Source organism: Pimephales promelas, chromosome 23 (assembly GCF_988280905.1).
Source record: "Pimephales promelas chromosome 23, fPimPro1.hap1.1, whole genome shotgun sequence".
Classification (NCBI taxonomy): domain Eukaryota; kingdom Metazoa; phylum Chordata; class Actinopteri; order Cypriniformes; family Leuciscidae; genus Pimephales; species Pimephales promelas.
This window is the reverse complement of record NC_142791.1, coordinates 14,446,236-14,469,664: the sequence shown is the minus strand read 5'-3', so window position 1 is coordinate 14,469,664 and position 23,429 is coordinate 14,446,236. Positions and strand designations below refer to the sequence as shown.

At 37.4% G+C, this 23,429-nt stretch overlaps 1 protein-coding gene across 6 annotated transcripts in view; it reads right to left on the bottom strand.

Annotated features, from left to right (window-relative positions):
- Nucleotides 1-23,419, bottom strand: part of tjp2a (tight junction protein 2a (zona occludens 2)) — a 34,614-nt gene extending 11,195 nt beyond the window's left edge. For 2 of the 6 annotated variants that reach the window (XM_039677432.2, XM_039677433.2), the window contains exons 1-7: nt 16,066-16,187; nt 12,705-12,834; nt 4,699-4,752; nt 3,502-3,626; nt 1,731-1,833; nt 926-1,607; nt 740-843 (exon numbers count right to left, since the gene is read on the bottom strand). In XM_039677432.2, coding sequence (XP_039533366.1) covers nt 740-843; nt 926-1,607; nt 1,731-1,833; nt 3,502-3,626; nt 4,699-4,752; nt 12,705-12,834; nt 16,066-16,172 — 1,305 coding nt within the window. In that variant the 5' untranslated portion in view covers nt 16,173-16,187. Of the gene's footprint in view, nt 1-739; nt 844-925; nt 1,608-1,730; nt 1,834-3,501; nt 3,627-4,698; nt 4,753-9,516; nt 9,687-12,704; nt 12,835-16,065; nt 16,188-23,261 lie in introns of those variants that run through there. The other 4 variants (XM_039677438.2, XM_039677439.2, XM_039677435.2 and 1 more) reach the window with 4 other exon arrangements.
- Between the last annotated feature and the right edge of the window lie 10 nt (nt 23,420-23,429).

The window sequence follows — 23,429 nt, the reverse complement described above, 5'->3', positions numbered from 1 at the left end:
AAATGTTTTGGTACAGCGGCCAAAAAAAAAACGTTTTTTTGAGATATCAACGTCAAATTTAGGAAACAACTTGTTCATATTTATAGCTTTGATTTTCTCACAGTTTTAGAGTAAAATAGGTTTTTGAAAATATATATTTCATATAAAAATATAAAATTGTATGTTTGTGCATAATATATACTTTTTTAAGTTCACTTTTTCACTTTTTTTTTTTTCACACCAAACTTGTGCTTTAAAGCATTCAAGATTTATGACCATTAAAGTTGGAAATTTAATTTTCAGGTCCATGTTTAAAAAGTGAATAGATGGACAGCATAAATATAAATTAGTACCATAAAATCCTCTAAAAAATATTGTCAAAGTCAAATATAGTACAATCATTTCACAGGAAAATAAACCTGTTTCCAACAAAATATGAAGCAGCAGAGCAGAATAATCAAATAAATGCAACCTTGGTGAGCATAAGAGACTTAAAAAAATAAATCTTAATTATTCTAAACTTTTAGTTGGTAATGCATCATTTTCTCTCTTTTACATTTTCTGAAGAGAATTAGAAGTGCTTGCTACAGGAAAACACATGAGACAAGGATAGGGTGAGCCGAAGAACATAAATAACTAACCTCTAACCCTACCGAACAGACCCAATTTGCAACCAAATACTAATTAACGTATTACTCCGACCTGCAGATACCCACACTGGAAGCACAAGGCATTCTGAGTGGATGTTCCAGAGACTTACTTTCAGAATAATGTCCCCTTCTTGTAGTTTTCCTTCTCTGGATGCCAGGCCTGTGCTCGTCATCTCTTTGATGAACAACTGACTGCCAAGACGGAGGCCATATTCTGGACAAACAGATTGTTAAGAGGGTGAGCCGCAGGTTGAAATTGGAAAACAAACATATAAATGAATCCGATGCGTATCTACCATCATTTGGCCGGTTCTTCAGAAGAGTAACACTGAGCGGCTTCTCCAAGGGTTCGTGTCGTTGAGGTGCGGGCAAGACATCCAGCTGGTCTCGACTGTTACTCCTCTTCATGGGCTCGTCCTGCCGGTGCTCGTACCTCCTGCGCTCCTGGTCACTGGCTAGATTCTCTCTGCTGTATCCGCGAGCAGGTTCCGGCCTGTGTGTATCGGGACTGTGAGATCGGTCCAGCGTGCGGTCGCTGCGGTACCGTCTGTCTGGACTGTGCTCTCGGTCCAGCGTGTGTTCGCTGCGATAGCGCCGGTCTGGACTGTAGTTGCGGTCCAGCGTGCGATCGCTCCGGTGATGTCGGTCCGGGCTCCGATCCAAGTTGCGGTCACTCCGGTGACGGAGATCGGGGCTGCGCTCACGGTCCAGTATTCGGCCGCGGCTGCCGTCCCGTCTGTACGGTCTCTCGGGGCTCACGCCTCTCTCCATGCTCCTGCCACGACTGCGTTCATAGTCCCGCTCACGCTCTCGCTCCAGGCTGGCATCCCGGTCAGGGTAACTGCGCCCACTGTAGACGCTGCGCCGGTCCTGGTCGTACTCGTAGTCATCATTGTAGTCGCCGCTGAAAACTCGGTCATCTGGGGATGGGGCACGTTTAATCTGGTTGATGGGAATTTTTCGAGCTCTCTTTACCGTCTGATGAAGGATAGGAACAAAAATTAGTTATTCATTAAACCTTTGTTTTAACTGTATACTGTACAAAAAAAGTGCTTGGTCTTTATTGCAATCAAAATGACAAATAATTTGTGTTTCACTCACGATTTTGGCTACTTTGCCACATTTGCGGAGAGTCTGCACGGCAAAGGTGTGTGGGGCACCGTCCATAACCACAGCGTTCACCTGCATCACTCGGTCATTTTCACTGTACATCATCATGAAATACTATTAGTCAATGCTCTTACACTTCAGAAAGTGATTGACTGTTCAAATCCAACAGTTTAGCACTTTGGTGCTGACATTTATGTCCATTTTAACATTTGAATCATGAATTAAACATTTGAATAATTGTTTGTAGACAAAAAAATCTAAAATACTATAATAATAATTATTTGTATTTTTGAGTCTATTTATTATAAGAACACTGAAAACTTTGTAAAGCATTTTTTGAACATTGAGAAATAGTTAAAAATATAGTTAAAAGTTTAAATATTAAAAAAATCTATAATACGATGTCATTTAATCTATACATTATGTCCATTTTAACAATTGAACCATGAATTAAACATTTGAATAATTGTTTGTAGACAAAAAAAAAAATCTAAAATACTATAATAATAATAATTATTTGTATTTTTGAGTCTATTTATTATAAGAACACTGAAAACTTTGTAAAGCATTTTTTGAACATTGAGAAATAGTTAAAAATATAGTTAAAAGTTTAAATATTAAAAAAATCTATAATACGATGTCATTTAATCTATACATTATGTCCATTTTAACAATTGAACCATGAATTAAACATTTGAATAATTGTTTGTAGACAAAAAAAAAAATCTAAAATACTATAATAATAATAATTATTTGTATTTTTGAGTCTATTTATTATAAGAACACTGAAAACTTTGTAAAGCATTTTTTGAACATTGAGAAATAGTTAAAAATATAGTTAAAAGTTTAAATATTTAAAATAATATGATGTCAATTAATGTATACATTATATTTACATAAATATATTATTTATATATTTAACGTTTCAAATAAATGTAGTGTGCTCATTAGCATATTCGTTTTCACTGTCAAAACTGTTAGAGAATTTGTATTGGTATTATTACAAAAATGCTTTCCCACTTTAATTAACACTTGAGGGCTTTTCACACATGAACTAGTTAACCCTGGGTCATTTTTATCCCTGGGTAAATAAATGGAATCCTGAGTTAGCTTCAGTTTTCACACTGCTCATAATTGACCCGGAGTTAACAATTAATCCCGGGTATTCATAAACTGCTGTTTCATACTGTTGTTCCAAACCCTGGCTTTACGTCCTAATTTTCATATTTTCGGTGTCGGTGTCATTGATTGGACGAATGCTGCATGCGATATGCTTCCATAAAGGCTCTAGCGCTGCGATTCGATTATATATTGCTGAACGAACAATCAAGTTTATCCTGAATGGACTTTTGGACTATAAAAGGTAAGAATGAAACCGTCTATTCATTTACAATTGATGCGTTTTCTGTCACCATTTTTTCCGCTCAAACTCTGAAACGACGTTAAAATGTTTATACAATGTGCCGTGTTTCTGTGACTGTCCAAAGCATGTGAATGTGAGGCACGTGATCGGCTGTCAGAAGATAAGCATCTAATCGTACCATTCTAACACGGCTTCGCATGTTTGGCACAGCAATAATAACCCCAGGTTAAAAGACGTGCAAACTCTGCTTCTAAATTACAAGTGTGAAACGTTCCTTTACAGAGGGTTAAAACAGGACTTATGATGATAACCCGGAGTTAAGCACCGTGTGAAAAGCCCTTATGGGACTACAAATCTTATCAAAGGTTGTGATGCATTAAATATTGTTTAATAGCTTACAATAGCAAGCCATCAGCAGGACCCCCTTGCAGTACATCAGATACGATAATTGCCGTTTCTCCAGTTTCTTCGTTTGGGTTGTCCCGCCCTCCAGACACAGCAATGCCAAAGCCCATCTTGGAGTCCTATATCAAGACAAAGTGTCCATCTTTAATTTCTTCCATTCTTAGAAGGCCTTCATTTATTTACTATATTAAACACTTCGAATTCATGCAGATGGACAGGCAGCAATAACTATTCAACAAGATACCCCGGAATTACATTTATATACAACAGTTATATTAAAACAAGTATATGTGCGATTCAGTTCGCTAGGATGATGATGCAATGCGTTTTCTGCAGCAATGGATGTATGTCACTGCACTCTTCTGTTACACAATAGATCTAATGCTAGAGGTGCAGAAACTACACACTTGACATTAAAGTAGGGTTGGAAATTGTTTGAATTTTATTGATTTCAATTCCAATTCTGCTTATCGATTCTGATTCTTATCGATTTCTATTTTCGATTACAGTCAGAAAAAAAACATGTTGTTGCAGCTGAATACCACAAACAAAAATCTTCAGGCTGAAGAACTCTTAACAAAATTACTTACTATAAGTATAATACTAATACAAGCCCAACTATAGTTACATAGTATATAATATTAATATTTTATACTATACAGTATTATAATATAAATTTCAGTCAAGATCAGTGATCTTGTTGTTTGATAACGTAAATAATACAGATGGCAGGAGGATTATTAGGCTGCTTATATTAGGGATTGGATTAGAGGATTATAAGACAAATGCACAGATCTAATATAATAATATAGATCTAATATTACACACAATATACAATATACTGTTACACACTTTCCGTTTTTCCACAACCGTTCATGCTTCATTAAGAGAAAACCGACTGTTTATGAGGATATTCTGACATAACTTTGGGTGTATTTGTCCGAATCTATAAGAGGAATAAATAAATAAAGTTTTATGACTTGTAGCCGATTCCTGACCTTACGTATTCAAATCCAGAATTGGAATTGATGTTTGATTCCCAACCCAACATTTAAGCAACAAAAAGCTCGTATAAATGCAGACGAATGTAAAGCTTTTCAGAGAGAAACAAAAAGGCTAAAAGTTAGCATTCAGGAACAATCAGAACTTTGTTGCTCTCCAGACAAACGTCCTGTGGGGTGAGGTACTCACCCGCTGTAGGGTCACAGTGTACTGCTCCCACACCGTCTCCTCCATGACTGGGTTCTGAAACAGAATGGACAGGCTTATGTGTAGGACAGTGATGGGCAGGGTCAAGTTACAGCAGGTATCAGGGCTTAGCAAAATCTGCAGAGTGGTGCTGCCACAGTGAAAAACTATATGAGCACTTCTCCTCCAGCACAACTACATGAGGTAATCTGAAGACTCAAAGAACTGAGAGGGTCACTCTGAACTCAACAGAAATTGAGAGATCTGCAAGGAAAAAAAATCATCAAGAAAAACTGACTATCATTGGGCTACATGCAGACTGCTGGGAAATAAATTATTTACAGATGTATGGAATGACCCCTTTAAAATAATAAGCCTAGATTATATGAAAGGAAGCCTGGCTTTCAGCTTCAGTCTGAGCGCCACGTGACGTCCTCGCAGTGAAGCACCTCTAGTTACCTCTTCATCCAGCCGTGTGCACACTGGGTGATTATGATTGTTGCTCTTTAATCTCCTCAGCAAATATGAATCCCAGTATTGCCCTAAATAACTCTCAACTCACAATCCACATCTGATGCATTTTAGCATCATTTAACGTAGAAATGATTTCAACTTCTAGTTTTTTCATGCTATACTCTAAAATGACATTATTGCACGAGTTAAATCAAACTAAATGCAAAAGTTGAACACTTCAAAGCCAATGACGTCTTCATAATACATGTTTGCACCTCATTCATCTAAATGGCGGAAATCACAAACATTTAGCTCATTAATATTTAGAGGATTTGCACAAATAATTCATCTTCACCAATTTTGATATTGCTTGCTAATATTCAATTAAACAACAACTCGTCTCATTGATATTCTCATTGCTGACCAATTCAAGGGCTCAAATGATCTTTAGCATTTTTAGGTCAGTCGATTAAATGTCAAGGTTTAGTGGTAATGTTTTTAGTTTGAAAGCAAGAGATTTTGGGTTAGATACTGCTCTACTTTTTATGCATGGTTTTAAGTAAGCTTTTAGTTGTTTTTTAAAGCGTTCCTTTCTTTTTTTGTCTTTATTAAAATCAAATCAAAATTGCATCTGTACGTCAGTGAATTAATGGAAGTGTGACATGTTTAAAGGGCCATGTTTTGTTTGCATTTCTTCATGTGATATAACTAGAAATAATAGTGAAGCATGGATAACAAAGTGGAGTGTGCAAGCTGTGTGCACATAAACAAAATAAAAAATCCTGTTAAAAAATGAAAGATTATTTCACAGAATACATTTTGCAATGAAATATTTCACAAAGTGGTGGGGACAAAATCAGCCATGGCAAAAAGTTACCGGGACAAACTGTATACCATCAATATGAACGTAGCAATATCACACTGAATAAGCGAAAGCATTTTTTAAACAGTTGCTTAAGTGTTTAACCACTATCATAACAGTAAACCACTGATTGTTATAGTTCTCTGAATAAGAAACACCTGTTACATTTATACATCTACCCAGAAAAAAATTTAATGCAGTTACCATAATAATACCAACAATTAACAATTTTCAGTTGCAAAAATCAACCACTATAGTAAAAAGTTGTGTTTCACCATATTCTTCCCTACAAAAGCAACAACACATTGTTACTCTTAAGTACACTTATACCAAGTGCTACTAAATAAAACTATGCCATTACATTTTTTAAATCTAAAAGTCAACCCTGACTGGTCCTAGCCAGATAAACAAACACAAACAAACCAACCAAATTAAAAGGTTGCATTCCAGCCGAGCTGTCTAAGACAGATGAATTTACGCAGGCGAGAGAACTGAAAGAGTTCTTACGATGCCCTGGAGGATGCGGATGGCCTTGATGGTGTGAGCCCATTTCCTGTGCAGCGACAGGACTGTCTTCATGTTGTCGCCTGTCCCGTGAACACAATGTCTCTGGGCCAAAGCGAATCACCCCTCAGCAGCACACTGCATCTGTCCGCCTTTGACGTAAGACTGATGCCTGCTGGCCTACATTCACTGCAAATCCCACTGTCCACAGCGACCAACGGCAGCCACGAACCAAACAAAGCGAGACAGCTGAGAAGCTGTCTACTGCTAAGGTATTAAATTAAAATTGCATTTAAATTCATCAAATGACGATACAGCTCTATCTGGGTTGACATTAAAAGCTTTGCCTGGCTCACAAAAAGAAAGAAGCACCTTCGTCACGACCATGATTATGGGTTGGGATTTTTTTCTGCAAGAATGTGGAGGACAACCGGGACTGGTAGATTAGCAGCGATTCCATTACTTTAATTACAATTTGGAAGGATAATGGGGTTTGGAGCACCTAAGCAGTGTTATTTTCTAAGAGCAAAGCCGTAACCGTAACTGAACACCATACGTAAATTGCACGGTACTACATGTCATAAATGTTCTTTGACCTATAATGGCTTTCCAACTCAGCCTCAAATCTTCTCCAAGAAAGGATTAACATGTGGCATATGAGCTGCCCTCAATTCTTTCTTTTTTTGCTAACCAGAACAGATTACTGAAGAAAAATGTGAAAGAACTGATTTCTCACTGTAACTGAGCTTGTAGCGATGTGTTGTACAGCAGTGGGTCCACGAGCGCTCAGCCCAACACCACATCAGACTAACTGAGATAACCTAAGCATCTGACTCAGTTTGGTTTCCTATGCTGTTCATTAATGAGATCAGAAACTCTCCATCAATGTCTTTCAAATATAAACTGGACAAGACCTAGATCTCATACTCATCAGCTCACTATCAGCTGCCTTTATCAAGAGCCAGCTAAAAAGTTTGGAGAACACTTGCAATTCATGTTTCTATTGTTCTTAAAGACCTTCTCATCTAAAGGCTTTTGCTTGATTTTGAACTTAATTTCATGAATTTGTAGTTTTTCCTCACAAAAATAGAGTTTTTGCAAAAGAGGATCGTTGGGATGTGGTGGAACGGGAGCTTTGTGCCCTGGATGTGCATGCCACAAATCTCCATCAACTCCAAGATGCTCTCCTATCAATATGGGGACATTAACATTTCTAAAGAATGCTTTCAGCACCTTGTTGAATCAATGCAATGTAGAATTAAGGCAGTTCTGAAGGTGAAAGGGGGTCAAACACAGTATTTCCTCATAATCCTTTAGGTGAGTGTATATATATATACGTATATATATTTAAAAAAAATGTAGACAAGCACAAGTATCCATCTACTGCTTTGACACTTACAAGTTTTCTCCAAGCCACAGAATACCAAAGTCAGCCAGTGTGAACTTAAAATGAAAGCACAGCAATTTCCAATCAAAAACCAGCTCATGTTTTTGTGACCAATGAACATTTCAGCAGATTTTTAGAAAAGGTCAGCAGAACAAGGAAAAGAAATGATTACATCTAAATAACAAACTGTGAACCTGCCCAGAACCGAATATCTTCCAAAACTGATCACGCAACAAAACGAGTGTGACTGTTTTGCAGGACGAGCCACGGGACAACCTTCAAAAAACAAAAAAATCTGACGTGCAGAAGGATGACAAGAAGATATTCACAACTCCCCTCAAAAACATGTGATCAAGTCAACAATTTGGAGGAACATTACTTAGTCTTATGAGTCATGACCATAGTTCATGACACTAAAAAAATTACCTCTGAGCTGTGATACTGTCTGGCGCAAAATAAATAAATAATATTACACACTGGTAAACCACCTCAACAGAGTAGTGTAACGACGATGACAGAATCACACCACCAGGACTTTACTGTGCAGCAAGAAAAAAAAAACAAGACAGGAGGACCAAAGACAAAATTTTCAATAGAATTTAAAGCATTTTCAGTTCAATCAAGCGAGTATAACAATTGTGAGTCATCAGAAAGCATACTGAAGTGAATATGCTGTTCTGCTGTGCAGACAGAAGTCCCTCTGCATTATAGATAAGCAGCTTTAGCTGTCTGTCTGTGCCCCTTCAAAAGAGCTGAAATCAGTGAATGACAGCTTTCAGTCCAAGTTTCCACTGAAATATAAAAAGTCACATTTCAGACGATACAGCAGACACGTGATGAGCGTTATATAAATAGCAGAAATCCAACCCAGGTGTGGGTACAGCAAGTGTAAATATGGAAGGAAATTGTTTTAAGCTTTTTTGGGTAATTTTCTTTTCAGTTTGGTGTAAAAAGTAAGACTAACTAACAAGAAAATGACATTAAATTTATTTCAGACCCATATTAACAAAACAATTAACAACTAGCCTAATATAATTCCATATTATGAACTGTTGCAGATTGCGAGATTATGATGCTAAAGTAAAACTGGTGTGGTGGTCCCTCTGCTGGTGACAATTTAAAAATGCCTCAATTCATTTTTTTTCTACATATTTAAATAAAATAATGAATGATAAGTATATACAACATTAAATAATTCATATAACACAAACACTGTGCTTACATCAGAAGCCTGTAAGCATAAAATATAAAATATTCATTTAACTAGTCCTTGACTTGATTAATATTGAACTAATAAAACGGTGGTAGTACTTTAAATCATTTAACGGTAAATAAATGATTTGTCTATTTTATTTATTTGATAATATATTTTATTCGTTAAGTGTCATGTGCCGTCATAATTCTGATTCATAGACTTAAATACTCTACTGTACTCGCCACAAACTGATGATTGATACATTTGCTCGTGTTACATTATGGTCATCGCTAATAGCTAAAGGAAGCAGGTGGGTACAGTAACGCGAGCAACTCAGCGAAAGACTGAGTTTAAATTAAAACGTTCGCTCAGTGAAATTAAAATAAGCGAGCTGAAGAAGTTTATAGTAACGTTACTCACATGATAATAATCCATAACCTTTCTGCCCAGAAAGAGCCGCCTCTCCATAACAACGGGCATCTCGTAAACACTGATGCTAAACCCTGTTTACTTAAAAGAATAAGTTTAAAGTATGGGCTGTGAATAAAACTAATAACACGGCAACCTCTAAATAGCGACAACACGGGCGCCTAAAACATTCAAACTATTGTACTGTAAATCCGGACCGTACCAATAAATCACGGGGGGGCACGGGGGGGTTGCAGCGTATTTTAACCTCTAAGAATATGCGATTATTTTTTATTTCTTCACTCTACATTACCTTCATCTTTATCCTGCCGTCCTTACAAGCGTTTTGATGAATTAAGCAACGAGAAATGCTGTATTTCTTTCATTGCGTGCCATACGAGGTGCAATGGACGGTTCCAAAATCCCTTATCTTTGCTTATGAATAACAATTAGGCCGTGCTCCTGCTGGCATTGCTTAGCAACCGCTTCCAGACACGTAATGTACGGATTCAAAAAGTCAGTTCCGCACAGTACTATTTGGTTTGAGATTATCAAACCAAATGGCTAAAACGTTTGGAATTCCAAACTTCCCAAAATCCTACTCGGACGGGATTAGTTTTAGATTGAGATGTAGTGTAAGTAAGGTAATCATTACCAAAGCCTTCCGGCGATTCTTGCCCGAATCGTAATTTACGGAAAGCGCGTTCACGTGGCGGTAAAGATTATAGCTTAATTTGCTTAGTAAAGAGTTATAGTTATTCTTCCGTGGACTGTGCATTAACGACAAACTTCCATGAACAAAAAGTGTTTTTCTAATTTTCCAAGTCTCTGAAATGGATTAAAAAGAGCCAACGCACAACTTATTAAGAAAGATTACGGCTTTCCTAAAGTATTAAACACTCAAGCACATAATGTAAAAATAACTGGAGCCAAGTGGGAGAACCTGAGGTTTCTATTTTTCCTACAGAATCGCTATCAAAGGCTGTGACTGTTATGTAACATCTTCACATTAAAAAGGGTGACCACTAGACAAAAATGTACCAAATTATTACCATACAAAGTACTGCATTCAATGCAATGCTGCAATTTAAAAAATCTTTAACATTTCAAGGTGATTTTTCAACTTTAAAATCACCATGAAATAAAAACGTACAATTCTTATTTTATACAATATCAATATTTATTATAAATGATTTATCTGTGCACATTTTTTTTTAATTCATGTGCCCACATAATCTTTAATCAAAATAACTTCCCAGCATCTTGCAGCATCTCTTCTCTGGCACAATAACGGCACATAGCCTGTTACATCATGGTCTCATGTATGAGATCCAATAGCAAACAACAACCATCCAATCATATCCCCACGGACAAAATCAAGTCCCCACTTTTTTTCCTCACTGTCATGACAAATCAGGTCCTCCTTCGAAATCGGGTAAGCTAGTACATAAGCTTACTAATCCTTCCTCATTATAACGTGGTTCAAACAGCATTTATGATAACATGGTTTTGTAGGACTTGTAATCAGGCGCTAAAGAGAGTACCTAATAAAGGTAATTTGAGCTAATGGGATCGCTTGAGGTCCTAACAGAGAGGAGGGCAGTCACCACACCTGTCCGACAAGCCGTTTAACTCCGATATACCTCACAATAGAGAAGAAAAGACTTTCACAATTTTTACATAAATATGGTAATCACACATGCATTTAAAAGAAATACGTGAAATCAAAATGTATACATTTAATATTTGTAAAACAAGCTGGGCTCCTATAATTAGCATTCAAAAGTCAATAATATAACTTTTCTACAAACATTGGAAAAAATGAAACCTCGTTTCTGTACATTTTGTGACAGCGAGGATGTGCTTGAGTAATCTTGTCAAGCACAACAAATTATAAATGTCAAATTAGACATTTAATGGCAGATTTGTGTTTGGTGCAACTTCCTGAATGAATATAAAATACATTAAATTCAGCGTGAAACTGAAGTTGCGATAGTCTTTTCTTCACTAATGAAGCAGCTTCAGTTTTTTGATCAGCAAATTTCAGACATACATGTTTTGTCCGTCATTAGAATAAGCAGAGATAGTCCAAACTCAGTGCAGCACTTCATTCACGATATGAGGACTTATGGTCCGTTCACATGCTATGGAAAATATGATATTTTCCACTTGTGAACTGCTATTTTCCAGTGTGTTGCATTGCTTTTGTTGTCATAATGTGGTAAAAAAAAATCCAGACCTGTTATTTTGCTAAAGCTATTTTAGATAGCTTAAGTCATCTGCTACAGTAAGAAAATTATTTATCAAAACTCAAACGGTAAATAATATGCTGTATATTTTTTTCCATTCACGACTCTCCACCATTGCTATCCACCATTTTGAAAAGGTCAAAGGTTATCTCATCTTGGCAAATCGTGCATCAAAATATTCTACGAGTTGCCCAGTTGAAAATACCACATGAGGGGGTGTTCATGTGCATTTTCTACGTCGGCTTTTGGTATTTACCATAATTACCATAGCACGTGAACGCACCTTTAATGACAGAGCCAGTGGAGTTACAAGATGTAGTCACAAACTTTTTTTTTTCTTAGCAATGTGAAAACGCACATCAAATGATCACTTGTTTAGCATTCATGTAAACACTTCAGATTCACCAATCGGAATGAATTCAGTTAGATTGAAACAAAAGGTGTGCATGTAAACAATGAATGTCGACTGCAGAAAGCAAAAGCTGAATCCCGCACATCGACGGCCGGAAATGGGCCCTGGAAAAAAGAGGATGATAACCGCTACTACTCAGCTTTCTCCACAGAACAAGAGCCTGCTAGCTTAGCTTCCAAAAAAAAGATGGCTGACACTATGTGTACATTCAGTGAGTGAGATCCCACCCTCTATGGGCGGTTTGAAAACATGCGGGACAGCCCCTACTACTGACTGTAGTCTTTAGCCTCTGGCCAAAAAATCCTCCGCTGACGCAAAAAATACATTCTCTCATCTCAGGGGGATACGAGGGTACTAATACAAAGCTTAATGCTAAATCCTGAAGTGTCCCTTTAAGGTAGATCTGTTTTTTTACCACAAAAAAATATGATCCGGTTAACGATTAAACTAATTGACCTATTATGCAGTTACCAAAATAATCGTTAATGACAGCCCTAATTGCAATGTTTACATGACGGAACATTTGTAAAGTGCAATACCTGTAAAAGGGCTGGGCGGCTCGGAGCAGATAGGCGTCGCAGACACAAATATTGAGCGTCGTAGGTCAAGGAAATCCTTTTCCTGTTGGAGCGGCTTGATCGGAATAACTCTATTTGGTTCGACTGGTCACTGTAACAAGACATTTCTTTTGGTTAATGACACTGATCACACACACTCTGAATGTCAACAACACATATTTATTGTAAAATTAGCAAAATGAGCAGAATTTTAAATAAAACTGAAAATGAGTCCTAGTCACATAACCACAATAATGCAGCAGAAAAAAAATCTGTATATGCACAGTAAAGTACTTATTTGAACGCTGATTTGATTGATCTGTTAATAGCTAAAAGAAGTTCACTAAATGGTGTGCATGTAAATAAAATGTCTAACCCTGAAATTATACCTGACCATGCAGTTTTTTTTTTAGTTTTAGCTTAGCCTGACAAAAAATACACAGCCTTGCTTAACAAAAGTGCTATGAGTACATAAAGAGGCTGTGTTAAAATAAACAAAACATGTCAAAGGTATTGCAAGAGTAAGCACCTGCTCTGAATGGAGTACACTTGATCTCCTTGGCAAGATATTTAATTATAATTATATGAGATCTTTGCCAGCAAAGTAGCCTGGAGTAATAGACTAACTATTGTTGCAGTAATGAGTCCTTAGGATCAAGGGACTGGGTTATAAAGCTTCTTAAATGTTTAAAAGATAGCTAGATTTCTGAATTACATTGCCTAACAAAACCTGCCACTGATGTTTGATTTGGCTTGACAGCTTTTCATTGATTTATCACAACCCTTAATAGTCTTGAGCTTACATCTGTCAGAGCACCAAAAAAAAAAAAAACATAGTCCCAAGTTAAACCAAAATCCAAGTAAAATGACTGGTTTTAGTATTTAAGTGAGTGTTTTGCATGTTTTGTGGGCCGATACTATACGCTTGTGTACTCATACTCATTAAAATGCTCCGATAGGCCTACAAGGCAGTATGTGTACAGTACAGGGCTTAAGAAAAAGAAACACCAACAGCGCAAACAGAGAGCAGAACGGATATACTAGAGAGAAGGATGCCTATGAAGTAAATCTATCGAATGAATAGAACTTTGTTATGCGGTCACAGCAAAGAAAATTAAAATCGGTAGAATATTACTAACTTTAACTGATAATAAAGAGAGAGGGAGGGAGACAGAGAGAGATATCTTGATTGCTAATCGTTTAATTAGCACATGAGTCATTTGAATTGAAACTCAATCATATGTGCAAGTAAAAAAATGGACCAGTTATGTGATTTATGTAAAACAAGTGGTTTCCTACATTAATACAGGAAAGTGGTACAGTAATCCCAACATTTTCAAAAGGTTTTCTGTGCGCAAACATCCGAAGCTTGCGCCGGACTGCACGCCTATTAAATCTTCTCTTTCATGTCTTGTGCTTGAACTGACAAATTCACACAAAAATTGTGTTTAAATGCTCGTATAGGCAAGCATCCTTGTGAAACATAGTTGGTTATGTCTTAAGTGAATCTAAACAGTTGAAAACAAGTCCCTGTGTAACAGTACAATGAACACATGCAGCTCTTAAAGTGACAGCAGCCTAATAAACTTGCTGCTGTATTTTGTCCTCAATGTTAAAGGTACAATATGCAAGATTTTTTCGCCACCAGGGTCGCTAAACTCTTACAATAACAAAGGTGTATATTGATGTATATTCCGCATTAAGCGGAATTATGGATCTTGATGTCAAGCTGATGGATCTTTTATGGATGAGTGAATACAGTGATGTTTTTATCGTGACTGTGGTATGAAGCAGGGCACGATTGCTAGACGTATATCAGCGCCACATGCAACGAGAGTCCCATGGATATAAAGGAATAAGGACATTTCATTCTACCGAACTACACGCTGAATTACTCACACTAGTCAGTTTATTAAATGAATTAAACTTGAGGTAACGCAGCGCTGCTTCACTTGCTCTAACAGTTACACTATCACACTTAAATGTTGTTAGTTAGGTTGTTTGTTGGCTGTATGAGACTAAGCTAGATTAACATTAGAGAATACATGCAGATCATATTCTAACTTTTCATCATGTTGAACTAAATAGCATTGATTAGTTTGCTCACCAAGCTCAACATTTGCTCATCTGTTTATTAAAGTAACCTGCAACACTTGCGTCTCTAAGTCGAAGTTAGTTGCGGACGTGGAGCTCTCGGCATCTCGAAAGATGTTGATCTTCGTTTTAGTCATCTTTTTGTCTCAAAGTCTGCTTGCTATGGTCCAAAATGTTTGAACAAAACATTTGTTTTGCACCTGCTAGGCATAACAGGCATAACCGACCCAGTTGTCAACGTCTGTCGCCACGGTTACTTTTGCCGTACGAGGTCAATCATGGCGGAAATCAGGCGAAACGCGGATGTGATGCCATCAACTGGCGTCTCCTCACCCGTGCTCACACGCAATTTTCTCACGATTTACAAATAGTTGAAAACATTTGGGATATTGTAAGTAATCATCTAAACAAAATATATAACATTGTCCTAGTGGTTTTGGGATATTTTACCGGAAAAATCCTGCATATTTTACCTTTAATATAACAACAAAAGACAGAGACTGGTTGAGCCCTGCAGGAACAGCTCTAAATATTCACTGTGCTAATAAATTAAAGATTATATATGAACATCAAAAGTAACAGTATGTCCTACAATACATTTTAACAGGCATAATTAGGCATGAAAATAACTGGGAAAAAATATATTCTGCTAAGCCAACTAATTTGATTCATAGTCTTTTGGTTTATCTGCCCAATGTTTTTACAAATTAAAAATGCAATGAAAATACAGGTATCTGTACTTAGTATATGAAAGTACTAAAAAAAAAAAGTATCGTATGGGACGCAATGGAAAAAGTGGTATCGGTGCATCAATTATAATATGATCATGTATCACGATGTATTGAACCGTGACTTTCAAGTTCAGTCATCACACCTCTTCTCGATCAGTTAAACTTCATTTGGCAATTTCGTTACCCTGCAATTATCGGTAAACTTACAGTATCACTCACATCCATAGCATAAATGGTGCGAGGAGAGATACGTGTTAAGTTTAATACTTTGGGTAGGGGTTTAATAAGCACCACCCAATTACTCAAAGTTGAGCAAAACGGATTTACTCAGTTACTACTCTGAACAACACAAACACTAGGCTATTCAGAGTCATCATTTGCTGAGAATTGGCACACAGAGCAGCTAAGATGGTATAGAACGAGCCACAACTCAAACACATCTGATCATTAACACCAATTTACCAGCTACGCCTGCCATCAAACTTTCTTCTTCCTATAGTATCTTCCACATAACTCACCCCGAGGGTCTCCACAACCTTCGGCCGGGTGGCATCAGTTCCCGCTTGTTGAGAGGTGCGACCCCGATGGCCGCTTGCATGATGGTGATAAATTTCTTGTACTTCATTTTCTCCGTTTCTTCTCAGTTCCTTTGATCTGGAGAGGCTCTAAGCAACATCTAACCACTTGGTTTACCAACGATAGCGTCACTACATCACTGACAAAGCTGCGTATAATCTCATTAAAACCTGTAAAGAGTCATTCTGTCTAACAGACCCATCGTTGCGCACACTATCTGTATTACGGAGTCTCTCTTGGTCTGTGGAATCTCATGGATGCCCATTTCGTTCTCCTCGTAGGATAAGAGAGGGGAAAAGAGAGAGAATACGACAACCACGTTGGGCAGGCTGGCAGAGCGTCACTATTACATAATTCTGGAGATCTCAAACATTAGTCTAATGAAAACACTGTATGGGGGGATAATTGTGGTACTAAGCCGTGACAGATCATGGATGGACACTGGCCCGTTGCTCTGTAATCCCTCAGGCGCTGCTGGTTTAGCTCCACCCATTATCACCCATCCACAAACACACGCACGTATACATATGTTCAAGATTTGTCCATTCATAAACAGATCACATGGAGGAATGGAGTAACCGGGCTTCTCCTCCACCCAGTGTGCGATGGCATTATCATCCAAGTGTTTTTTAACGGTGGATTATGGGTAGGAGGAGATTGCGCTGCCAAAGTGCCGGGGCTCTAAAATCCCCTCCACACTCCAGCTCTTTCAAATCACCAAAAGCCCCGATAATGAAATGTCTATTTTTAGGTTTGGTTACAAACATACGTTCTGCCACAACGGAGGAAATAACCCCTACACTGCCAAATTCATGATCACTATCATGATCATTTTGCCAACAATGAACCATGGATTTGTTTAGTTTACAATAGGTTTTATTTTTTATTTCAATTGTTATAAAATGTATAAGATTCAAAACTCGTCCAGTTTTCTGTAGCCTTGTGCGAACTTATTCAATACATTCTAGAAGTCTAATTCTATTAAATAAGTTTGCTTGTTCTTTCAAGTGCAATTATTTTTTGCACTTTTTAATTTAGTAGTTTTTCTTATCATAGCCTACTAATGTCTTCGGAAACTCATTTTCCTCTATTTACTGAAGCCTATATGTAAAAAAACCAATAAGTGATAACATGAGTCTAAGCACCTTTCAATATCAAAAAAAGCTGACGGCTGAATAACTAAATTCACCATTACATGCTGAAACCTGTTGCTGAACCTCACTCACAGAGACATGTCTCCACACAGTCACAGAACAACCACTCCCATTATATTCACATTACACACCATAACAGCTAAACTATACAACTGCAACTACTTCTACAACACTACAACAGTTTAAGAGAACCATTTAACCAGGGTCGTAACTAGGGTTGGGTATCGTTTGAATTTGAACGATTCCGATTCCTTGTTTCGATTCCGGTTCCTAACGATTCTCGATTCCGATTCTTTTAAGAGGCAGGGTCAAAAAAGTTTAGCTAACCTTGCTAACCAATGGTCTTTCGGAAGGAAATAATCCTTTCTGAAGGAAATACTCCTTCTGTAAAAATACTCCTTTTGACACAAATTTTGCATTTTGCCGAGATTTCGTTATTTTTAGAAAAGTGAAGCCACACGTTGGATCGCCGACATAAGGTACTCATGTTCGACTCGCGTGGTTATGCCAACACTTCCGGTAGACGCTTCTTCGTTGGTGTTGTTCAGCGGTTTCTTCTTCCGCTCGGCGGACTGTGAATATCGAAACTAGGAATCGAAATGTTTACTTTTGAACGATTCCGGGAAAAACGAAAAGTTAGTCTCGGTTCCAATCGATACTCGATTCTCGATACCAAACCCTAGTCGTAACCCACTGAGGGGGACAAGACATATTAGAATAGAAATGGCAAAATATTTGATCATCTTGAAGCTGTTCCTCTGCACTCCATTACGCACCGCTCTGTTTGAGGTTAGCATTTTTAGGCTGGTCTGCCTTAGCGCTCTAGCACTTGTCAATGTCAAAATTATTGGGATGACCAATAAAATCAAATGCGGCGGGCTTACTGTTCACTGAAGACAAGTGCGATTTCCAACACGATGCAGTTTAGAAAATAAAAGAGTACATAGTAAGATTTTAAATTGCAGAACATTTAATATTTGACAGCTGTTTTTCCCAAAGAAATGTTCAGCGACCAACAGTAATATCCAGTGATGCAAAGTAGTTTTTATTTTATTTTTTTATGAAATATGAAAATATGGTATCATTTACATAAAGGGTTTTCAAACTTGTCCTGGAGGACCTCAAGCCCTGCACATTTTAAACATTTTGTATGGGCGTGTTAGATATGGGAGACACAAATGTGAAGGGATGGGGGTGTTGCGTTTAACTCCACTTTTAGGGTACGTTTACATGACAATGATGTTCTAAACACGGAAAAGTTTTCCTTTGCATTTTCCACGAACAGATGACGTCTTAATGTCAAAGTGATCCCTGTTCACACGGATCCACGAAAATGACAAAAAGCGTTGTATTATTCATGCCAGGCCAGTAGATGGCGATGTCACTTTGTAAAGAAACACTGTGTGCCTATAGACTGAACATGTGACACGCATGTGCGTGACATGATTTCACCAATTTCACGAATTCACGTTTTTGTAATTTACATGGAGACGGTAATGTTGTCGTTTTCAAAAACTTGCTCATTGAAATCGGCTTTCAAATTTTTATTATATTTTGCAATTTAGAGAATTTAGCATTTTTCCTCAAAATTTATATATAAACTCTTCTGTGATGGAAACAAGCTTCCACACTCAAACAATTCAGTACAGTTCTAATTTGTTCATTTCAGGCAGATTCATGAGCTTATTTAACCCCACCCCACACAACTCCAGAGTAGGATATTGGAGTTATTTTGACATTTAACCACTTAATACTTAAACTGTTTTTTACACCGTTATAGTTTAATGTATTATCATTTTCGTTGTGTAATTTTTATTTTCTCTAACAGTCCAAGCCTATACCTATAGCTATACCTATATTCGCAAAACAAACTGCAAATAATAAATCAGCAAGGTTTCTGCCAGTAGCGGGCACTCGCAAAACAAAAGCAATAGCTGCGTTTCCACCAAAATTAGCCAGAACAATTTGTCCCAGAAACTTTTTTTCCCACCAGACTTGTTGCTGTCTGAGTTTACACTGCGGTCAAAAATACCGCGAAGATTAAGCAAATAGTCAGGGGTGTGACACTATTTTAGAGTTCCCGCTGGATTTTATCCTCTGAATTTAAGCTTAATAAAGCCTGAACCTCAACGTCGGTCAAACGGCTATATTGTTTTAAATGCCATTGTTGATTCAAATTGCAAAACACTGTTAACTGCATGCACCGCAACAGATGAAATGCTGCATGGAAGAACTCAACCAATCAGCAAGACCAGCGCCCAAGTCCCACCCCTGAAAGTTCATGAACTTTGAACAACTACTACCTCTTGAGCAGGGACTTTCTGAGGGGGGATAACATAGACAGTAATAGAAATGGACAGAGCGACCCCATAGACTTCAATGGAGAAAAGTGACGCCCATTAGAAGCACTCACTTCCTGATGGCTCAAACTGAGCTTGACGATGTAGATGTGATGTGAGCAACCTGTCAGAAAATTCTTCTAGTAGCTGTGTCAAGAGAAATCTGAAACAAATCCGTTGTTGAAATACTTTGTCCCATTGCTTTTATGGACTCTCTATGGGCTTCTCCCTTGACTTTGTGCCTCCATGTCCCTCCGATTGCCTCATAGACAGTAAAAGATTGCCTGTGAGCTTCTCCTCCAGTCTATACGGTAATTTCTCTACTGTGGGAGAGAGTTGTGTGGTTATGATGCAATCGTTAGCCTAATTTTACAAAAAACACTTCTATGGGGCCATGACGTAAGATACAAAGTAATGGAGCCTTTTATACATTGTCGTGTTTCTTAAAGGGATAGCTCACCCAAAAATGAAAATTCTGTCAGTATTTGTCCTCATCCTCATGTTGTTCCAACCCCGTAAGTCTTTCGTTCATCTTCGGAACACAATATATTTTTGATTAAATCTGAGAGCTGGATGACTCCTCCATACTAGTGCATAGGCTTCTTGAGGGATTGAAACTTGCCGGCCTCGAAAAGTTATTAAAGACATCGTTAAAATAGTCCAAGTGACTACAGTGGCTCGATCTTAACTTTATCAAGCGACGAGAATACTTTTTGTTCGCAAAAAACAACAAAAATAATGACTTAATTTCAACTATTCATTTACTTCTCTCTCTGCCTCGAGTCAGGTTACTAGTTTAATAATGTAAGCTTCTGTTATTATACGTCACACGCATCACACACATGACCAGCGTCGGCCAATAGTGAGCCTACGTGTGACTTAGCTCTACGCTATCACTCTACGTTAACTGACTAGAGGCTCATAGAGAAGGAAGTGAATAGTTGAAATAAAGTCGTTATTTTTTTATTTATTTTTTTCGCATAAAAAGTGTTCTCATCATTTGATAAACTTAAGATTGAGCCACTCTAGTCACTTGGAGTATTTTAACGATGTATTTAATAACTTTTCGAGGCCGTCAAGTTTCAATAAATGGACAAATAGAGTCTTTGTTTGGACGACTCAGATGTAAAGTTATTCGTTGTCAAAGTGACGCCAAAATGAATGGGAGTCAATGGAATGCTAACAGAAGGTGATAGTCAGCTACAACAGCGGCTCCAAAGGGAAGCTTCAGTTTCCGGCTGATGAATTACCCCCTTCGGAAATAATTAACCGGAACTTCATTTAGACCTTTGGTGGAAACACACAAAGTCCCAAGTTCCTGGGGAAAGTTCCTGTGGTGGAAACGCAACTAATGCTGTACATCCAAGTGAACGAAGATAGTGAGGGAAAATAGTGAGGGAAGATAGTGAGGGAAGGGCATAAAATTTGTACAAGCCCATGCTTTACATGATAACTGAAATGCAGCAAGAAACATTTAGCATTTTCAACATACTGACATATGATTAAGAGTGAATACGTGCACATTTTAAAATCAAATATTTGCAAACCATTTAAATGGATGACTTCATTACTACAATTACACATATAACTGCTTTTACTGTTTTTTCTGCTACACATACCACAGTAGTAGTATGTAGCAATAAGAAATACTACAGTAGACATATCCTGCTGATAGTGTAGTTCTAAACCCTGCATGAACTTTGTCCTTCAGTCTGACACAATGTAAAAGCTGCTCAAGCTCCCAAACTCAGTCCAACCTAAATGGATTTTGAAATATGCTTGAGGCACATTCAATAGCACCAGGGCACTAACATGAATTCCACAGCATAATGTTTCAAAATGAAAATCCTTCAATTCAGTTCAAGTGGATCAAGAATTTAAAAGCATTACGAAACCAGACATAAACGTGATTTCAGTTTCATATTTTCAGTTTACTGATTCTGCCAAGCTTATATTAAATGTGAACAAACAACATCGTTTCAAACAGAAAAATGATGTTGTGTTCTCGTGTATTTCTCAGATTGTCTGATTCTTTTAATGCCTTTACATAAGCGGCACGTGGCAATGTAAGCTAAGCTTTCTTTCATCTTTCCCCATGTGCTCGGCTAATGCAGAATCACAGTCAACATTATGCATTGCCAATGCACATATACTGCCAGATGTACATTCAATCATCAAATTAAAAGTCACATTTCAATCACACCTACCTTCACAGAGTTAAACATAAGCCTGTAATAATTATCCCATGATTTAAAGCAGTTCATTTTAAATAGGCTTTAAAATAAATAAATGTTATGATGAATTCAGGATTTTAAGGATTATGTCAGGTTAAAGAGTTCTGTTATTCTGGGTTTATTTCCACAACCAGAAAGTATTCTTATCAGGAGATCACTGATTTCAAGAACCACTGCTGTCCACATGAGAGAAACTCTGAGTCACAGTACAACACTGTGAGTCAATTACATTTCACACCTGGACATGAGGAATGAGAGTAGGAGTAGCCCCCGGTTTCACAGACCAGGCTCAGGATAGCCACAGACTAAAATGCATGTTTAAGATGTTTTAACTGATAGCAACTTGCACTGGCATATCTTATCACTGTCATTGTTTTGTCTCAAGATGGACACCATGTGTTTTTTAAGGCATGTTTATAAAAGCTCCTTAATTACTTTTTTTCTAGAAATTCAGATTTTTTCTTAGAATTGTCTGATTTGAGAAATATAAGCTCGCAAAACTTGGAAATCACAATTTTTTTTTATCTCACAATTTTGACTTTCTCAGAATTTTTTAATTAGTAATCTGAATTAAAAGTTTTAATCTTGTAATTCTGAGAAAGCCTGACTTTTTTCTCCACAAAACTCTGAGATATAAACTTGCAATCACAAGAAAAGTCAAATTGTTTGATAAAAAGTCACAATGACCTTTTTTGTTTTATATTCTGTGGCAGAAACAATCTTCCATATTTACACATTGTTTTGAGGAGGACATTAACTGGAATAATAACATGGCGATAACAATATCTGATAGTTAAAGAGATTTATTGACTTTGACACAGTCATGGTTGTCCTTTATGGTAACATTTCCAGTATTTATTTCGTTTTTTTCTACTTTATTAGATTAAGCAGATGAGTTCAAATGATTTGAAGCAGTTTTGTTAACCTTTTTTAAGGAAAATAATATATAACTTTATTTAACAATTATTATTGTTTTTAGAAAAGTTTTCCATTTGTTTACAAAAAATATTTTTTTCCTAAGTAAAATAAGTTTAGTTAGACGTCTAAACACTCGTTATGACACAAAACTCAAAAGCACGCGTGAGAGGAAACACTTCCGTGAGAAACACGCTGGACAAAGCAGAGAACACTGTTTTTTCATGACAGGACAGGCTACTACGTTACTCTAGGCCTGAAACACACTGCCAAAAACACGACATCACTGCACTCAACGAGAAGATATAAGTACACAAGTCCGTACTAAAGTTCACATTAATGTGTACATAATCTAACAGCAGCTGTTGTAGGTTCCTGTGACATTACTTAGGTTTTTATCAGCCTCCTCCCCTAAACAATAGACAACCGAAACCAGTGAATAGGGGAATGCGACAGAAAGAACAAAACTGCTCCAGTGTGAAGAACGTAACGTTACCTTTAGAAACGTCGACACTGAAGATCCGTAAACTCCTGCCAGAAACGTGCGGGGTTCAGGGTGATCTATATGTGACTGGACACTTCCAGAGAAAGATAGAACACCTCGATTCTGTGTACAATCCCAGATTTCCTGGATCGTCCAGGTATGGGCGTGTCCGTGAGCGCG